This window comes from Poecilia latipinna, unplaced genomic scaffold (genome assembly GCF_001443285.1).
Source record: "Poecilia latipinna isolate Pla-1442-1.1 unplaced genomic scaffold, P_latipinna-1.0 Scaffold1523, whole genome shotgun sequence".
NCBI lineage: Eukaryota > Metazoa > Chordata > Actinopteri > Cyprinodontiformes > Poeciliidae > Poecilia > Poecilia latipinna.
This window is the reverse complement of record NW_015114139.1, coordinates 96,259-114,093: the sequence shown is the minus strand read 5'-3', so window position 1 is coordinate 114,093 and position 17,835 is coordinate 96,259. Positions and strand designations below refer to the sequence as shown.

At 41.1% G+C, this 17,835-nt stretch overlaps 2 protein-coding genes across 3 annotated transcripts; both read left to right on the top strand.

Annotated features, from left to right (window-relative positions):
• The first annotated feature begins 283 nt into the window (after positions 1 to 283).
• On the top strand, positions 284 to 4,325 carry LOC106963353 (extracellular calcium-sensing receptor-like). The gene is made up of 9 exons (XM_015058218.1): positions 284 to 541; positions 621 to 915; positions 1,026 to 1,112; positions 1,257 to 1,526; positions 1,618 to 1,818; positions 1,905 to 2,180; positions 2,360 to 2,587; positions 2,691 to 2,814; positions 3,048 to 4,325. The coding sequence occupies exons 1-9, from the start codon at positions 303 to 305 to the stop codon at positions 3,959 to 3,961; spliced, it is 2,634 nt and encodes an 877-aa protein (XP_014913704.1). The 5' UTR covers positions 284 to 302; the 3' UTR covers positions 3,962 to 4,325.
• A 95-nt stretch (positions 4,326 to 4,420) lies between these two features.
• Positions 4,421 to 15,037, top strand: LOC106963350 (extracellular calcium-sensing receptor-like). Of its 2 annotated transcripts, XM_015058216.1 has the most exons (10): positions 9,179 to 9,268; positions 10,589 to 10,765; positions 10,964 to 11,258; positions 11,368 to 11,454; positions 12,303 to 12,572; positions 12,757 to 12,957; positions 13,063 to 13,332; positions 13,461 to 13,688; positions 13,771 to 13,894; positions 13,970 to 15,037. In XM_015058216.1, exons 2-10 carry the CDS (start codon positions 10,656 to 10,658, stop codon positions 14,881 to 14,883), a joined length of 2,499 nt encoding a protein of 832 aa, XP_014913702.1. In that variant the 5' UTR covers positions 9,179 to 9,268; positions 10,589 to 10,655; the 3' UTR covers positions 14,884 to 15,037. The 2 variants fall into 2 exon arrangements, with proteins under 2 accessions (XP_014913701.1, XP_014913702.1); XM_015058215.1 differs by lacking the exons at positions 10,589 to 10,765; positions 10,964 to 11,258; positions 11,368 to 11,454; ... (4 more) ...; positions 13,771 to 13,894; positions 13,970 to 15,037 and adding exons at positions 4,421 to 4,854; positions 4,949 to 5,243; positions 5,363 to 5,449; ... (3 more) ...; positions 7,215 to 7,442; positions 7,527 to 7,650 and having other exon boundaries at positions 8,510 to 9,724.
• Positions 15,038 to 17,835: the final 2,798 nt, after the last annotated feature.

The window sequence follows — 17,835 nt, the reverse complement described above, 5'->3', positions numbered from 1 at the left end:
TATTGTAATTTATTGAATGTGGCAGTAAGTTTCACGTTACGTGGAGCTGAGTTTTCTTCATCTTATTCATACCACCATCAGTTAATCTATATATTGAGTTTTAAGAAAGGAAGTAAATATAAGCACTTGCTCAACAAAAGTCAATAACTTAAATCTTAATGTATTGGAAGATTCAATGAACCTCTTAAGATCTCATCTGGCCCTCCTCCTGTTATGATGAAAGCCATCAAGGGAGAGGACGATCCACATAAAATGTCTGTTCGAGGAAGTAAAACACATAGAACTAAGGAGAATATGTAATCATGAAGGGGCTTCTGAAGACATTAATGCCCTTGTTTGTCATATTGATGTTGTTCTTCGACATTGATTATTCACAAGCTTCATCCATTTTGCCATCTTGCACATTGAGAAGACAGTTTCATCTTAATGGCATGCACAAATCCGGTGATGTGATTCTGGGCGGACTGTTTGAAGTTCACTACACTTCTGTATTCCCCGAGCTAACGTTCACCTCAGAGCCAAGTGAGCACATCTGCCAAGGGTAAGCTTCACACTCACCGTGGCTTGTTCACACACTTGTGTTTCCTTCTTGTGTTTTCATGTAGCACTCTATGTGTAAGCTTTGACCCTCCAGGGTTCAGACATGCCATGACCATGGCATTTGCCATTGAGGAAATTAACAAAAACCCAACTCTGCTCCCCAATGTGACTTTGGGATATAGCCTTTATGACAACTGTGCCACATTGGTAATTGGATTCAGTGCGGCGTTGTCACTGGCCAGTGGTCAAGAGGAACAGTTCCTTCCTCAGGAGAAATGTTCAGGAGGTCCTCCAGTCCTCGGCATAGTCGGCGATTCTTTTTCAACGTTTTCCATAGCCACGTCCGATGTGATAGGTTTATTCAGACTTCCCATCGTAAGTTTTCTTTCTGAACTTCCGCTTTGCTAAGAATGTATATTGCATGTACCACATCTTTGTTTGAGGTTTTCTACATAATGAAAATTTAACCTCCTTGTTTCTTTTAGGTGAGTTACTTTGCCACATGTTCTTGCCTAAGTGATCGTCGGAGGTTTCCGTCCTTTTTTAGGACAATCCCAAGTGATACTTTTCAGGTGTGACTGATTTCTAAATGAGATGAGGCGAAATTGCATTAATCTCATACTACATATATTCAGAAGATTAGGCATGAACATTGTACAACTGTGATTTTATGAGAACAAGAAAGCAATGGTATCTCACACGGTGTGTCCACTTAGGTGCATGCAATGATTCAGATTTTAAAACGCTTTGGCTGGATGTGGGCTGGTCTGCTGGTCAGTGATGACGACTATGGGCTCCATGTTGCCCAGTCCTTCCAGTCGGAGCTGACTCAATCTGGACTGGGTTGTCTTGCATACACTGAGATTTTACCGTGGGGTGACAACCCATCTGAGCTGCGGAGAATCGTCGAAGGAATGAAGAAATCCACAGCTCGTGTGGTTATCGTGTTTGGCCATCAGATCAATATGATCCAGCTGATGGAAGAGGTATCCCTCTTTCTTGTGTGCTTATTACTAACTTTTTCAGAGGCTAAATACTCTGCATAATTGCATCTTCCCTGCAAAATACACTGTGCAGGTTGTGAAGCAGAACGTGACGGGTCTCCAGTGGATGGCGAGTGAAGCCTGGGCATCAGCGGCTGTGCTCCAAACCCCCCGTCTCATGCCGTACCTGGGAGGCACGCTGGGCATTGCAATCCGTCGAGGAGACATTTTAGGACTTAGAGATTTCCTCCTGAGCACACAGCCTGGCAGTAGCAGCAACAATCAGAACACTATGGTGAGATTCAACTTTGATCTATAATTGCACTGGTATACATTGTTGTCTTTTCTTTTGTCAAGCAGTTTTTTTAATACACTTTCCAGCTAAGGAAGTTTTGGGAACACACATTTCAGTGCAGATTTGCTCCCCCTCCAGCAGACTGGCTAGAAGCCGGGGGAGCATTATGCTCTGGTGAAGAAGATTTGGAGAGTGCGCAGACTGAGTTTCTGGATGTTTCTAACCTCAGGCCTGAATATAACATTTACAAGGCCGTGTATGCTCTGGCACATGCCCTCGATGACATGCTGCAGTGTCAGCCAGGGAGAGGGCCTTTCAGTGGGCACAGCTGTGCCTCTCTGCAAAAACTGGAGGCTTGGCAGGTAGGGCATCAGTTTTCACTAAACCATTGGTATTGAACACCAGATAGTTTTAATTTGACTGAAAGTGTTCTATATTCGAACATTTGTTAGCTTGTGAGCGGCGATATCAGTATTTAGAAACAGCAGACAAAAACCAATCTTGATTCCTTGTCACAGTGTTGATCTCTTCACATTTCCAGCTAATGTATTACTTAGATAAAGTCAACTTTACCATTCCCTTTGGGGATCAAGTGTCATTTGATGAGAACGGTGATGCTCTGCCGATATACGACATCATGAACTGGCTGTGGCTCCCTGACGGTGGAGTTCAAGTACTGAATGTGGGCGTTGTTAAGAAGACAGCCTCTGGTGGTGAAGAACTCATTCTTAATGAAGAAAAAATCTTCTGGAACTTCAACAATAATCAGGTTGCCTTCATTTATTTTATTTGAAGTGCTGCATATAAGTGAGCTAGAATAAATCTGATTAGATGTTTTTTTTGTGTGTGTGTGTGTGTGTGTGTGTCTGCAGCCTCCTCGGTCGGTGTGCAGTGAGACCTGTAATCCTGGGACTCGCATGGCGAGGAAGAAGGGGCAACCTGTGTGCTGTTTTGATTGTGTTCCTTGTTCTGAAGGAAAGATTAGTAACAAAACAAGTTGGTATCATGGTTACAGTTGCATTCATATGAGTGAATGATCCCTTTATAGCTGACATAAACACATTGAGAGAATAGAAAGAAAACTGACAAGAAGTCTAAGTCACTTGAGGTTCCTAAAGGTTTCATATTTAATCTAAACACCAGCTCCTCCATTGTGGTATGTTAATGAATCAAAAGTTACATCTTAAATTATGACTAACTGTAAAATCTGTTGTTTTTTTTGTTCTCAGACTCTGTTGAGTGCTTCAGCTGTCCAGAGGATTTCTGGTCCAGCCCCCACCGTGACCACTGCATTCTTAAGACAACAGAGTTCCTCTCCTACCAGGAACCTCTAGGTGTCTGCTTGACGACAGCTTCGTTGCTGGGAACGTGCATCTGCGCTGCGGTTTTAGGGATCTTCACCTATCACCGCAGCACTCCCGTGGTACGCGCAAACAATTCAGAGCTGAGCTTTCTGATTTTGGTGTCACTCAAGCTCTGCTTCCTGTGTTCGCTGCTGTTCATTGGACGACCCAGACTGTGGACATGCCAGCTGAGACACGCAGTGTTTGGGATCAGCTTTGTGCTCTGTGTGTCCTGCATCCTGGTTAAAACCATGGTGGTTCTGGCTGTGTTCAAAGCCTCCAAACCAGGAGGGGGAGCCTATCTTAAGTGGTTTGGTGCTGTGCAGCAAAGAGGAACGGTTTTTGCACTTACATGCGTTCAAGCAGCAATTTGCACTGTTTGGATCGTCTCTGCTTCACCGATGCCACATAAAAACACTCAGTACCACAATGATAAGATTGTTTATGAGTGTGTTGTTGGGTCCACAGTTGGTTTTGCAGTGTTATTGGGGTATATTGGCTTACTGGCAATCATCAGTTTCCTGTTAGCATTCCTGGGAAGGAATCTACCGGACAACTTTAACGAGGCCAAATTCATCACCTTCAGCATGCTGATCTTCTGCGCAGTGTGGGTGGCCTTTGTTCCTGCTTATATCAACTCTCCTGGCAAATACGCAGATGCAGTGGAGGTGTTTGCCATCCTGGCCTCCAGTTTTGGCCTTTTGATGGCGCTGTTTGGACCTAAATGTTACGTAATCTTGCTGAGACCAGAAAGAAACACCAAGAAAGCCATCATGAGTCGAGGAACTGCAAAATGTTAAGATTATTAGTTTCTTATTTTTTCAAAGTCAACCACTCAAAAGAAGCACCAGAAATATAGTAGAAGCAAAATTATGATAGCATCTACGTGGGTTGTACATTTTTTCTTGAGATTTTAATATCTGTGGGGGGTATTCATGAAGTAATTAAATATTGTCTATGTTTTGACACATTTTGCAATAATTTGCAGTTATTTTTCAGTTAGTTAAGTTCCCCTCTCTCCAATTATAAAAGCTTCAGAGGCAAATAAGTTTAAATAGATAGTGACGTTTTCTAACAATAATAAAGAAAGCCATCACTGGTAATGGCAAATAATGTGAGTTACATGTGTATTGTTGAAGCTGCAAATAATTAATTAATAAACTATTTTAAATTGACTGTTTCTTATGTTGAAAATAAATATGCAATGCGCTCCAACTTTGCATTTCCAAATGCCAGACACAAATGGTACAATTAAAATTTTGCTGGTTTATTACTCTCTTAAATAAGTAATGAAGAAGAAAGCATTACATCCATATAGGCCACCCATGGGGCCACAACAATGCTCTGATGGGTGGCGTGAATAATTACACGGAGATAGGAAAAGGCTGCTGTAGTCCTCTATATAAAATTAGCTATGAGTCCCGCAGGCTGGCCGGTGTGGAAGGGCAGTTATGGTGGCTTTATTTGTTAAATATTTCCTCATGAACATCTATCAGTTCATGATTTATTCCTCCCTTTTCTTCTCCGAGTCTTCCTTTCTTTCCTCGTCCTGTAAGCTGCTGAGAACGTTTTACCTCAATGGTCTGCACAAGCCTGGCGACGTAACCCTGGGAGGGCTGTTTGAGGTCCACTACAGCTCCGTCTTTCCTGAGCAGACCTTCACCTCAGCGCCACATCAGCCCAGCTGCCAGGGGTGAGTAGCCTGACGAAACACACACATTGCTACAGAATCAGTTTTGATGACATGCTTCTTCTTCTTCTGTTTTTGTTTTTATTTGTTTTTTTAGGTTTGATACTCTAGGGTTCAGACATGCTATGACTATGGCTTTTGCTGTTGATGAGATTAATAAGAACCCCAGTTTGCTGCCTAATGTGACCCTAGGATACAGCCTTTATGACAATTGTGCCACTCTTAGCATTGGGTTCAGCGCTGCCTTGGCAATGGCCAGTGGGCAGGAGGAGCGGTTTTCGATTCAAGAGAGCTGTTCAGGAACCCCTCCAGTTGTGGGAATTGTCGGTGACCCTTTTTCCACGTTTTCTATAGCTGCCTCAGACGTTTTAGGTTTGTACAGTCTGCCTATGGTAAGTTTGTCCTCTAAGAAACCCGCCAGAATATTTCAGTCTGTTGCAAGAAATGCCAAGATGTTTTTCACAAAATAAGCAAAATGTGAATTTTTTTGTATATATATTTTTTCTTATAGGTGAGTTATTTTGCCACGTGTTCTTGCCTAAGCGATCGCCAGCGTTTTCCATCTTTCTTCAGAACGATCCCTAGTGACGCTTTCCAGGTGAACTTTAAATTTATTCATAAATGTTCAAGGTATTTCTGGAATTAGGCCTCACAATGAACACGTCTACACTTTCGCTCTGTCTTCATCAGGTCCGTGCCATGATTCAGATTCTGAAGCACTTCGGCTGGACTTGGGCGGGCCTCCTGGTCAGTGACGATGACTATGGCCTTCATGTTTCCAGGTCATTCCAAACTGACCTGACTCGATCGGGCGGCGGCTGTCTGGCGTACACGGAGGTTTTACCGTGGGGAGACAATCCGAGGGAATATCAAAGGATTGTTGATGTTATGACAAAGTCCACGGCACGCGTAGTGATCGTGTTTGCACATCAGATGCACATGATCCAACTCTTGGAACAGGTCGGAGAAAAAAGACTTGTCAGAGTCATAACACAAAAGAAAAAAAGTTTTTTTTTTTTTTTTTACAAAAACTGGCTTGCATTTGATTCTGTGAAATTTTATATCAAATTTCAAAGTGACAAGATTTACAAACCTGATTTATGTATTTTATTTTGGCTTTAAAGAAACAAAATGCTCTTTGGTTTTAAGTAAAAATTGAAAAATTATGTGGGGTAATGTAATCCTTTATTAATATAGAGTTTTTTAATACTATGCAATAACTATAAAGTTTAATCTTTTTTAATTTAACAGTCAGGAAAACTTTTTATGCGAACTGAACAATTCTATCAATACAAAAAGTGCACAGAACAAACTTTAATTTTTTTTTCCTTTAAAAAATTTGGAAAAAAAAAAAAAAAAAAAAAAACCTATATTGTGAGACTCAGGTGGTGAAGCAGAATGTGACAGGCCTGCAGTGGATTGCCAGCGAGGCCTGGACTTTACTCGAAGGTCTCCAAATCTCCGCTTTTACGCCGTTTCTTGGTGGAACTCTGGGCATTGCTGTCCGTCGTGGAGAAATCCCAGGACTCAGAGACTTCCTGCTGAGAATTCGTCCTGACCAGAACAACATCTCTGAAAATAGCATGGTGAGAGCTTGACTAAGTCAGACTGTGTGTAAAAAAAGTGGGTTGAATTTATTCACGCCTGCCGGCAATTAAAAAGAAAATCTACGCCTTCATTTCAGGTGAAGCTGTTCTGGGAACACACATTTCAGTGCAAGTTTCTGCCGCCTCCAGCAGGTTTGGTGGAAGATGCTGGAGCGCAATGCAGCGGACGAGAAGACCTGAACAGCGTGACTACTGACCTGCTGAATGTGTCAGAACTCAGGCCTGAGTATAACATCTACAAAGCTGTGTATGCGCTGGCACACGCTCTTAATGACATGCTGAGCTGCGTCCCAGGGCGAGGGCCTTTCAGCGGGAACACATGTGCGTCTTTGCAAACATTAGAGCTCTGGCAGGTCAGTTTAAAATTTACCACTAACATCAATATTTATAATTTCTCTGACTTAAAATACAAATATAACAACTACTAAGAAAAGCTTCCAACGGAGCCACATCTTTCAAATCATAAACTTCAGATATGGGTGATATTTCTACATTTTAATTTGTATACTTTTCAATGTGCTGTCTTGTGGCCTATATGAAAAAAAAATTAAACATCCTAATTTCTCAACAACATTTCAAATATTAACATCATCCCAAGATAACATATAAGCAAGTATTTAATGTAAGATGTAACCAAACAAACAGAACATTTAAAAAAAAAAAAGTTTGGTTGGCTTAGTTGTGTTTTGGTGATAATTATAATGAAAGCAACAATTCTCGCTTATCGACTTAACATGTTTATTTTTGTGTTTGCAGCTAATGCACTACCTGGAACGGGTCAACTTCACCACACCGTTTGGTGACCAAGTCACGTTCGATGAAAACGGCGACGCTTTACCGATATACGACATCATGAACTGGATTTGGCTGCCCGATGGAAGAATTAAAGTTCAGAGTGTCGGGGAGGTTCACAGGTCTGCGTCCAAAGAGGAAGAACTCACAATTGATGAAGTCAAAATCTTCTGGAACTTTGAATCTAAAAAAGTAGGAATTTTGGCTTTGCTTAAAGATAGAGTCAGATGCTCACACTGAGTGAAATTTAAATATTTCCTGTTTGGTCTTTTTCAGCCGCCCAGGTCAGTGTGCAGTGACAGCTGCCCCCCAGGAACACATATGGTGAGGAGGAAAGGAGAGCCTTTGTGCTGTTTTTATTGCGTCCCATGCTCTGAAGGAAAGGTCAGCAACAAAACTGGTTGGTACCATTTTCACAGTTTGTTGTCTAGTGGCGCTTTAAAAATCTGATGAATTAATGATTTTGGGGGGTTAGTGACTAAACAAATGGTGGCTGTCCTTTTTTCTTCCTAGCATCTAGTCAGTGCTTTGATTTTTGATCTTTTGGTTTAATAAAGCTGAAAATTATTTATTCAAGCTTTTGGCAGGTTAAATGGCACACAATCGTCACTATTTGGTAACAAAAACTGTGTTTCCATTGACCATATAATTTTTTTGAAAATAAATTTGATCAATGGAAATACAATAAAAAAAATTTAAAAAACTTGTTTTTCGATAAAATATGTTTTGGCGCTAGGATGATTTGGTTGGTTGGCCGAATCAAAATTGTTTTATTCCTCAAAACTATAATGGAAATCAAATCACATGAGTCACACGGTCAGTAACCAGATGCTGCCTCTGGTTTGTGACGGCAGGAAGTAGTTTGAAGTTCATAGCGCAGCATGTTTTTAAATAACTTTAATAAACAAGCTTATTTTAATGGTGCTTATTGTTTAATGGAAACACCACAATTGTAAAATTGTGTTTATTCAACATTAGCTGAATACTGACAACATTTTGCGCACATTTGTAATGGAAACGCAGCTAAAGTAAATCAGTTGTAGTTTCTGCTTTCAACTATGATTTAGAGTTCCTGCAGTGCCTTCTCTGAACAGCAGAGGTCACTGTTGATGAAATACTACCTCCACAAAGCGGAAGAAGAAAGCACTTATATATTAACATATAAAATCTTCAACCTCTCCTGTGCAAAACGCACAGCAGCAAATGCTTGTGCTAAATAGATGTAATTTTTTTTTACCCCCCTCCCCTCTTCTTGTCAGACTCCTTGGAGTGCTTTAGTTGTCCTGAGGATTTCTGGTCCAGCCCCCAACGAGATCACTGCATTCCTAAGAAAACCGAGTTCCTCTCCTATCAGGAACCTCTGGGTATCTGTTTGACAGTGACCTCTTTGCTGGGAACGTCAATCTGCGCGATCGTTCTGGGGATCTTCATCTATCACCGCAGTACACCCATAGTACGAGCCAACAACTCAGAGCTGAGCTTCCTGCTCCTGGTGTCACTCAAGCTGTGCTTCCTGTGTTCGCTGCTGTTCATCGGACGACCCAGACTGTGGACATGTCAGCTGAGACACGCAGCGTTTGGGATCAGCTTCGTGCTTTGCGTGTCCTGCATCCTGGTGAGAACCATGGTGGTTCTGGCTGTGTTCAAGGCCTCCAAGCCAGGAGGGGGAGCCTATCTTAAGTGGTTCGGTGCTGTGCAGCAAAGAGGAACAGTTTTTGCTCTCACTTGCGTTCAGGTAGCAATTTGCACCGCATGGATTGTCACCGCGTCACCGGCACCTCATAAAAACACTCAGTACCACAACGACAAGATCGTCTATGAGTGTGTCGTTGGGTCCATAATTGGTTTCAGCGCTTTACTGAGTTATATCAGTGTACTCGCCATCCTTAGCTTTGTGTTAGCATTTTTGGCAAGAAATCTTCCAGACAACTTTAACGAGGCCAAACTCATCACTTTCAGCATGCTGATCTTCTGCGCTGTGTGGGTGGCCTTTGTTCCTGCCTACATCAACTCTCCGGGTAAATATGCAGATGCAGTGGAGGTGTTCGCCATCCTGGCCTCCAGCTTTGGCCTCTTGGTGGCGCTGTTTGGACCTAAATGTTACATAATTCTACTAAGACCTGAAAGAAACACAAAGAAAGCCATCATTGGTTATAAAACTACGAAATGTTAAATGGCAGCTTATGTGCAATTTATTTTATCGCTGCAGCCTGTTAATAATTATTCACCTCTAACTCATTCACTGAAACTTAAAAACATTTATCAATAACATGATTTGTTGTGGTGTGTACAAATATTTAATGTACTAATATATGAGAAATTGTGAGAACAAAAAATAAACATTGTGCCTTTTTGACCACGATTTTATTTTTGCTTTGAAGCCCTTTTTAAGATACTTAGAGTACAAACTCATCAACTTTTAGATATTTGCACAATGTATCAGCTCAGAGAGATGTTTTGTTTGCTCAGTACAACTAATTCATATTTATATGTGCCTTTGTGTCTATCAAGCATTTGTTTTTCCCCCAAATTGTTTGGTTTGTCCCTGAATATTGTGAGCTAAATCCTGATTGGGATGTTCTTTGAGCTTTTGAGCAAGAAAAAATTTGAAGTATTGATGCGACTTCAGTCCAGTTTTTAATCTGGTACTTATAAGATGCCACTTTCTCAGTGTCAGTTCCCAGAATGCTCAGTGGGTGTTGGTTCACCCAAATATTTCACTTAAAAAAACTGACCAAAAAAAAAAAAGTCATGGTATACTTTGATCTAAAATTAAAAAGAGACATATGGGATCATGCTGAAACCATTTCTCCCATTTTTTGTTTACCAGCAACATCATTTGAAAACCTTCTCAATGGTCATGATAAACAATCTTACAATTTTTTCAAGCCTTGTGCAAATCTACGTCTTCTTTGCCTTGCCCAGGATAAATAAAAATAAAAAAGTGAAAAAAATTAAATTTGCCTCTCACAGTCTCATTGTGTTGTTCATTTTACATTTAGTTGAATCTTGGAAAAAGTGTAAACAGGTTGTCTATTCAGTTCAGTTTTCTGACTATTTTCCTAAACTTTTAGCTGAATTTCTTCTTGATACCTTCAAAAGAGAAAAATCCCAAAAAGGTTTACACATCAGTTATTGTGATAATTTTAATGCCAGTAAAAATTAATTCACACTTGTTGTGTTTTGTCCACAGCATTTCTGAATAGAGCAACGCGTCAGTGATGACGTAATGTTGCATATAAATTCATGCACTCTTGAATGAACAATATAAACATGTGCTAAAGGAGGAGGAGAGTTATGGAGGCTTTACTTTACACACCTTTCCTCTTGACTCTCAGTTTTGTGTCAGTGGCCTCATCCACGGATTCAGCCTGCAGTTTGCGGAGACGTTTCCACCTTAATGAAATGCACGGGCTAGGTGACGTGGTCCTGGGTGGGCTGTTTGAGGTACACTACACTTCTCTTTTCCCCGACATCACATACACCTCAGAGCCAGAACAACCGAGCTGTGAAGGGTAGGTACATCACGGATGAATTTAACACCTCTGTGTAAATTAAACTGTCTGTTCAGACTTTATAGAAATTGATATAAGTTAAATTTTATATGTGGATGCCTGTGACACATGTAAAATTAGTCTTAATCCCTATGTCGTCAATATGATATGTGGCAAGTTCCACCATTTTTTGACATTTATTGAGACCTTTTATTCTAGTTTTGACACTCTAGGTTTTAGGGATGCCATGACCATGGTCTTTGCTATTGAGGAGATCAACAAGAACCCCAGTTTGCTGCCAAACCTGACGCTGGGATACAGCCTGTATGATAACTGCGGGGCACTTGTTATTGGCTTCAGCGGTGCCTTATCTCTGGCTAGTGGCCAGGAAGAGGGGATTTCACCTCAGGAGAACTGTTCAGGGACTCCTCCTATTCTTGCCATCGTCGGTGATTCCTATTCAACATTTTCAATAGCGATTGCCAATGTGCTTGGTTTGTTCAAAATACCAATTGTAAGTGTGCTCTGTCCTTTGATTCACCTGAAATTTCTCCACTGTTTTGAATGTGAAATCTCTTGACAGTGTTTTGAAGGATATTGTTTGTGTGTAATTGTAATGGTAGGTGAGTTATTTTGCCACATGTTCATGCCTGAGTGATCGTCAGCAGTTTCCGTCCTTCTTCAGAACAATCCCAAGTGATGCTTTCCAGGTGAGGCACAGCTTGGTTCTGCACAAAACGTAAGATAATCTATTCAATAATGGGATTTACTCATATATTGCAAATACATGCAGTTACTTTAGCAAAAAAAAGTCATGTAAAAAGAATTAATGAAATAATTCCAGTGTTTATTGCTTCATCATTTCAAATTGAAAATGTGAGAAAAAAGCTGATCTTTGTGGAAAAATTCTACAGTATTAACCTATTGTTTTCGTTAAACTCACTAGTGTCACTTTTTTAACACCTCCACCTTTGCAGTACAAGATATTTCAACTGAAGCATTTTGTTATATTCATTGATTTAGGAACTTTTGTTTTAGTAAGTCGTCCTTTCCCTGGTATCCTGATGTTTAAATATGGCATTGAATAGTGTGTGACATCTGCTAACCCTTCCTCAAAATGGGAAAAACAAGTGTCACTATTTACCAAATAATGCAAATTTGGAACTTTTAATTGACTTTTAATGCAACTTTTAAAGCAACGTCCCATTAAAAGTGTCATTATTTACTGAATGACACTTCATGACAATAGTCACAAACATTTCTAAAGACTTCTTCATGCTCATAACAGGTGTTATATCGTATTTATGACAGCGTCATGTCAGTCTTATGAACAATCCTTCAAATAAAGTGTTACCAAAAGCTCATGTCAATTTAGACAAACAAGGCAATTCTCAAGTTCCTATTCCCACCACAGAGAGTGAAGAAACTAAACTGAAGCAAAGAGTGGCGTCTTAGAGTCACAAAGTCTCTATGACAGGAACTTATTTCAAGACCTTTGCACACATTTTTAACCACAGGAGAACTTTGTATATCTTTTCTTTTTCTCATGTTTTCCCAGGTGAATGCCGTGATTCAAATTCTGAAACACTTTGACTGGACGTGGGTTGGCTTGCTGGTTACCGATGATGATTACGGTTTCTATGTGGCCCAGTCTTTTCAGTCGAGCCTCTCACAGCAGGGTGGCGCTTGTCTGGCGTATGTGGAGGTTTTGCCCTGGGATAGCAAACCAGGCGAACTTAAGAGAATTGTAAATTTGATCAAGACGTCAACGGCTCGTGTTGTCATCGTGTTTGCTCACGAGATTCACACGTTTAGGCTGATAGAAGAGGTAAGAGTTATTCTAGTCTACTGTCGAATTGACAATAAACTTTCCTGCAAAGTTCTTTCTCAAACAAAGATGTATGGAGATAATTGAATTGCCCACAAAAATGGCACCAATAAAGCCATTCATTTTCTAAACCTTGCAGCATATTTTTAAAGTCTAAGATGTGTTTTTGTAACGCAACACCCAGGTAGCGGAACAAAATGTCACCGGCCGACAATGGATAGCAAGTGAAGCGTGGGCGTCAACAGCTGTACTCCAGATTCCCCGTTTCATTCCTTTCCTTGGTGGCACTTTGGGCATCGCTATTCGTCGAGGGGAAATACCAGGGCTCAGAGACTTTCTACTACAAACCCATCCTGATAAAAATGACAACTACGAAACTAATCTGGTAAAAATTCAAAGGATTTTTGAAGGAATGCCACGTGGAAAGGACGCAAATCATTACAAATCTAAAACTCCTGAATATTTCTCTTTCTTTTTGGATGTGTTTCAGGTGAGACAGTTCTGGGAACACACGTTTCAGTGTAAATTCGATCCAGCCGAAGGGGAAGAAGATGAGAAAGATCTGTGCACCGGTGATGAAGATCTTGAACAGGTTGAGACTGAGCTTTTGGACGTGTCCAACCTCAGACCTGAGTATAATGTTTACAAAGCGGTGTATGCTCTGGCTCATGCTCTTGATGAGATGCTGCGCTGTGAGCCAGGCAAGAGGCCCTTTGTTGATCGAACCTGCGCGGCTCTGCAAAGTCTGGAGCCGTGGCAGGTGTGACATCAAATTACGCTGCAAATTACGCTCTGGACAACAGAATAAACATCAGGTTTCTAAAAAGTCTATTGTAGATTTTCATGAAACTCTGCTTGAGGTTTGTCGTTCTCTCCGTCCTTTTGTAGCTTTTGCACTATTTACAGAAAGTCAATTTCACCACACCGTTTGGTGATCAAGTGTCGTTTGATGAAAATGGCGACGCCTTGCCTATATATGATGTCATGAACTGGGTGTGGCTCCCGGATGGAGGAACCAAAATCCAGAACGTAGGCGAAGTGAAGAAGTCTGCCTTCGGACGGGAAGAGCTTGTACTTAACGAAAACCTAATCTTTTGGAACTTTGAGTCAAAAAAGGTGACTTCTTCTTCTAGCAGATAACATTCAAAGTATCGGTGTGTGCTAATGAGGAGTGACAGATTATATCTCCTACCTCCAGCCACCCCAGTCAGTATGTAGTGAAAACTGTCCTCCAGGAACACGGATGGCAAGAAAAAAGGGTCAGCCTGTTTGCTGTTTTGACTGCATTCCCTGTTCTGATGGAAAGATCAGCAATGGATCTAGTAAGTGTTATTATTTTTGCTTTTAAGCAAAAACACATAATGTGCATAGAAAAAGAGCTTCTTCCTCTTTTTCAGATGCCAGGGAGTGCATCAGTTGTCCAGAGGATTTCTGGTCCAGCCCCCAGCGAGATCACTGTCTCCCTAAAGAAACAGAGTTCCTCTCCTACCATGAACCGCTTGGGATATGTTTGACAACTACTTCACTACTGGGAACATTCATCTGCGCTGTCGTTCTGGGGATCTTCATCTATCACCGCAGTACACCCATAGTACGAGCCAACAACTCAGAGCTGAGCTTCCTGCTCCTGGTGTCACTCAAGCTGTGCTTCCTGTGTTCGCTGCTGTTCATCGGACGACCCAGACTGTGGACATGTCAACTGAGACACGCAGCGTTTGGGATCAGCTTTGTGCTCTGTGTGTCCTGCATCCTGGTTAAAACCATGGTGGTTCTGGCTGTGTTCAAAGCCTCCAAGCCAGGAGGGGGAGCCAGTCTCAAGTGGTTCGGCGCTTCACAGCAGAGAGGAACCGTCTTCGCTCTCACTTGCATCCAAGCAGCGGTCTGCACTGTTTGGATCGTCTCTGCTTCACCAATGCCACATAAAAACACGCAGTACCACAATGACAAAATAGTTTATGAGTGTGAAGTTGGCTCAACCTTTGGATTTGCTGTTCTGCTTAGCTACATTGGCTTACTAGCTTTCATTAGCTTGATATTAGCGTTTTTGGCACGAAATCTTCCGGACAACTTCAACGAGGCCAAACTCATCACTTTCAGCATGCTGATCTTCTGCGCTGTGTGGGTGGCCTTTGTTCCTGCCTACATCAACTCTCCGGGTAAATACGCAGATGCAGTGGAGGTGTTCGCCATCTTGGCTTCCAGCTTTGGCCTCTTGGTGGCGCTGTTTGGACCTAAATGTTATGTAATTCTGCTCAAACCGGAGAGAAATACAAAGAAAGCTATAATGGGCAGAGGAACCACCAAATCTTGACATGTCTCGCCTTGTTCATGCAAAACAATGTGGAATTTGGATTATGGACTTTGTGGTATTTAGTATTTGTTTTTATTCAAAAAATTTTTTTTTCCTAAATTGGTTTGACACTTCAAGTTAGTGAGATTTTTTGTTACATCTAATAAAAAGGTATGAAGAACTTTGTTGAATTTATCTCTTTATAAATTTGCAAATTATGTTTCATCAGCAACAAAATATTTTAAAATATACTAAGCCCCATATTTCTGCAAAATAAGTTAATCCATGTTTCATCCAGGAAATGGGCGTGGAAACTTTAAATTGGTGGCCTTTGGATCAAACCTACTCAGTGAAATTTAAGATATGCAGAGGTAGATGAAGTTTTACAATAAACAAAAGGAGAACAACTAATTTGAGTGATTAAAATTTAATTTTAGGCTTATTTGCAAAGGCACTAGATATATATAATCCACATAGAGGATTGTGCACAAAAACCTTGCATTTGAATCACTGAATGAATTTGAAAACACATTTAAGGTTTCCAAATAAACGTCATTTTCAAGCAGCAGTCTGTGGCACTACGGGTCCAAACACTAGTGCCCAAGGAGCGAATGATGCTGGATTTCCTCCCACTGAAACGAAGCCTCGTGTGATCAGGAAACCTTTCATTCAGAGTTTTGTTGATCACCTCAATTAGAGAAATGTTCCCTGATTTCAAAACTTTGGCTGAAGTAGTTTGTAATTCCAGTCTGCCCTATGGCAGTGTAGATGTGTGATTGCACAAGGTGGGATCTCTTTTCAGCTCATTCGGACTGAAGAACATTTAAGCTAAATAATAATTGAATGATTATCAATTAGTGAGTCATCATTATCATTTTAACATTTTTGGATATTTTTTACCCAGTCAGTCAAAATGACAGGCAATGAAAAAGTCTAGCCTCGACTCCAATTAATTGTCTGAGTGAAGACTTGAACTCTGATGTTCACAGTAAACACTTTTTCTTATTTGATGGAGTTTGAGCCAATTTACAATGAAAGATAAGTCAAATTCTAACTCCATATGTTCAAAGCAAATAGACACCCCTGAAAAGCTTGGAGCTGCAATTGCAGGGGAATTTTAAAGTATTGACTTGGGGTTTCGTTAAAAACGCATGCCATACATCGGATTTGCATTTGTACAATATCTGTAAATCCGTGCATTATTTTATTGAGTTTCAAGAATAAAAATAAAAATAAATACTTAGTTTAGAAGACAGATGGTTCCAGACTTTTACACACTCAGTGTTACAATGAAATTTTCACTGTATTTTTGACGTCTGTGTTACGTCCAGCCCCTCTGTTTCTTATTGGTGCTCAGAAACTTAAACACTGAAGGGAATCATGTCAAAGACATGGCACCGCCTAGCATATAAAATGTAGTAACTTTGTACTGAGGGTAAAAAGACATGAGGGGATAAGGGCAGTAATGGGGGGGTTTCAGAACACATGCCTACTCTTGAGTGTTTGCTTTCTTTTCGTGTGCTGTGTGACCCTCTCCCTTCCTTCAACATGTGATTTGAGGAGAAAGTTTTATCTAAACGAGATGCACAAGTCAGGCGATGTGGTTCTAGGAGGGCTGTTTGAGGTCCATTACACTTCTGTCTTCCCCAAACTGACTTTTACATCAGAGCCACAGCAGCCCGTCTGCAAAGGGTGAGTATCACACACACACACACAGTGAAACAGTCACGCTCAGAGTATCCTTCATTCTCACACTGAAGGAAGAATATCTCCTTTCTTTGATTCTTGCTTCCTTATTTGGTCGTAAACTGATGTGTGTCAAACTCTGTGTGCTAGCTTCGACACTTTAGGGTTCAGGCATGCCATGACCATGGCTTTTGCTGTCGAAGAGATCAACAACAACTCCAGCCTTCTTCCCAACCTGACCCTGGGATACAGCCTTTATGATAACTGCGGTGCGCTCGTCATTGGATTCAGCGGCGCCTTATCCCTGGCCAGCGGCCGAGACAAGGAGTTTCTGCTCCGCCAGAACTGTTCTGGAAGCCCTCCCGTTCTGGGCGTCGTTGGCGATCACTATTCAACTTTTTCGATTGCCATTGCCAATGTGCTAGGTTTATATAACATGCCTATTGTAAGTTTTACTGTGCTTTTCTTATACAATAAGAAAAGCTTTTAATTTCCATTAAATTCACCTGTTTTTTGTTGTTTTTTTATTTAGGTGAGTTATTTTGCCACATGTTCCTGTCTCAGTGATCGGCAGCGCTTTCCCACATTCTTTAGAACAATCCCAAGTGATGCTTTCCAGGTAAAACCTTTTTTATCCCCTTTTGAGAACCCATATTTGTCTCGGACAACAGAGACAGAAGAGAACTGCCACCACAAGAGACATTATTTTTTTTCTGCTGTCTGGATTGACAATATTGATGTTTATTCCAAGTGCACAAAGCCTACGCCCCAAATATCTTGATTCCTGCGCTTTCCCCCCAGGTGCGTGCCATGATTCATATTCTACAGCACTTTGGTTGGACATGGTTTGGCCTGCTGGTCAGTGACGATGACTATGGACGTCATGTGGCCCAGTCTTTCCAGGCCGACCTGGCTGAATCTGGTGAAAGCTGCCTGGCCTACCTGGAGGTTTTGCCTTGGGACAGTAACCCAGGTGAACTCAGGAGGATTGTACACGCGATAAAGACGTCAACAGCTCGTGTTGTCATCGTGTTTGCACATGAAATTCACATGATTCAGCTAATGGAGGAGGTTAGAAATCTATTAGGTTAGAAATGTTTTCCCTAGACTTGTATTTTTAAGAGTTTAAGTGGAAGAAAGACATTGTAACTTAATACAAACATCTGTTGAGCTTCTACGTATTCAGCATGAGACACACCTCTATCTTTTAAATCACTATACAGGCTGGTTGGAAAATGAAAATTCAAATGACACACATTTGATATCATCAGGTGGCACAGCAGAATG

Coding starts and splice junctions, on each gene's coding strand:
- LOC106963353 (XM_015058218.1), top strand. CDS start 303: ATGAAGGGGCTTCTGAAGACATTAATGCCCTTGTTTGTCATATTGATG. Junction 1,819..1,904: donor GCAACAATCAGAACACTATG/GTGAGATTCAAC, acceptor TACACTTTCCAG/CTAAGGAAGTTTTGGGAACA. Junction 2,815..3,047: donor AAAGATTAGTAACAAAACAA/GTTGGTATCATG, acceptor TTTTGTTCTCAG/ACTCTGTTGAGTGCTTCAGC.
- LOC106963350 (XM_015058215.1), top strand. CDS start 4,613: ATGGTGGCTTTATTTGTTAAATATTTCCTCATGAACATCTATCAGTTC. Junction 5,244..5,362: donor GTTTGTACAGTCTGCCTATG/GTAAGTTTGTCC, acceptor TTTTTCTTATAG/GTGAGTTATTTTGCCACGTG. Junction 7,651..8,509: donor AAAGGTCAGCAACAAAACTG/GTTGGTACCATT, acceptor TCTTCTTGTCAG/ACTCCTTGGAGTGCTTTAGT.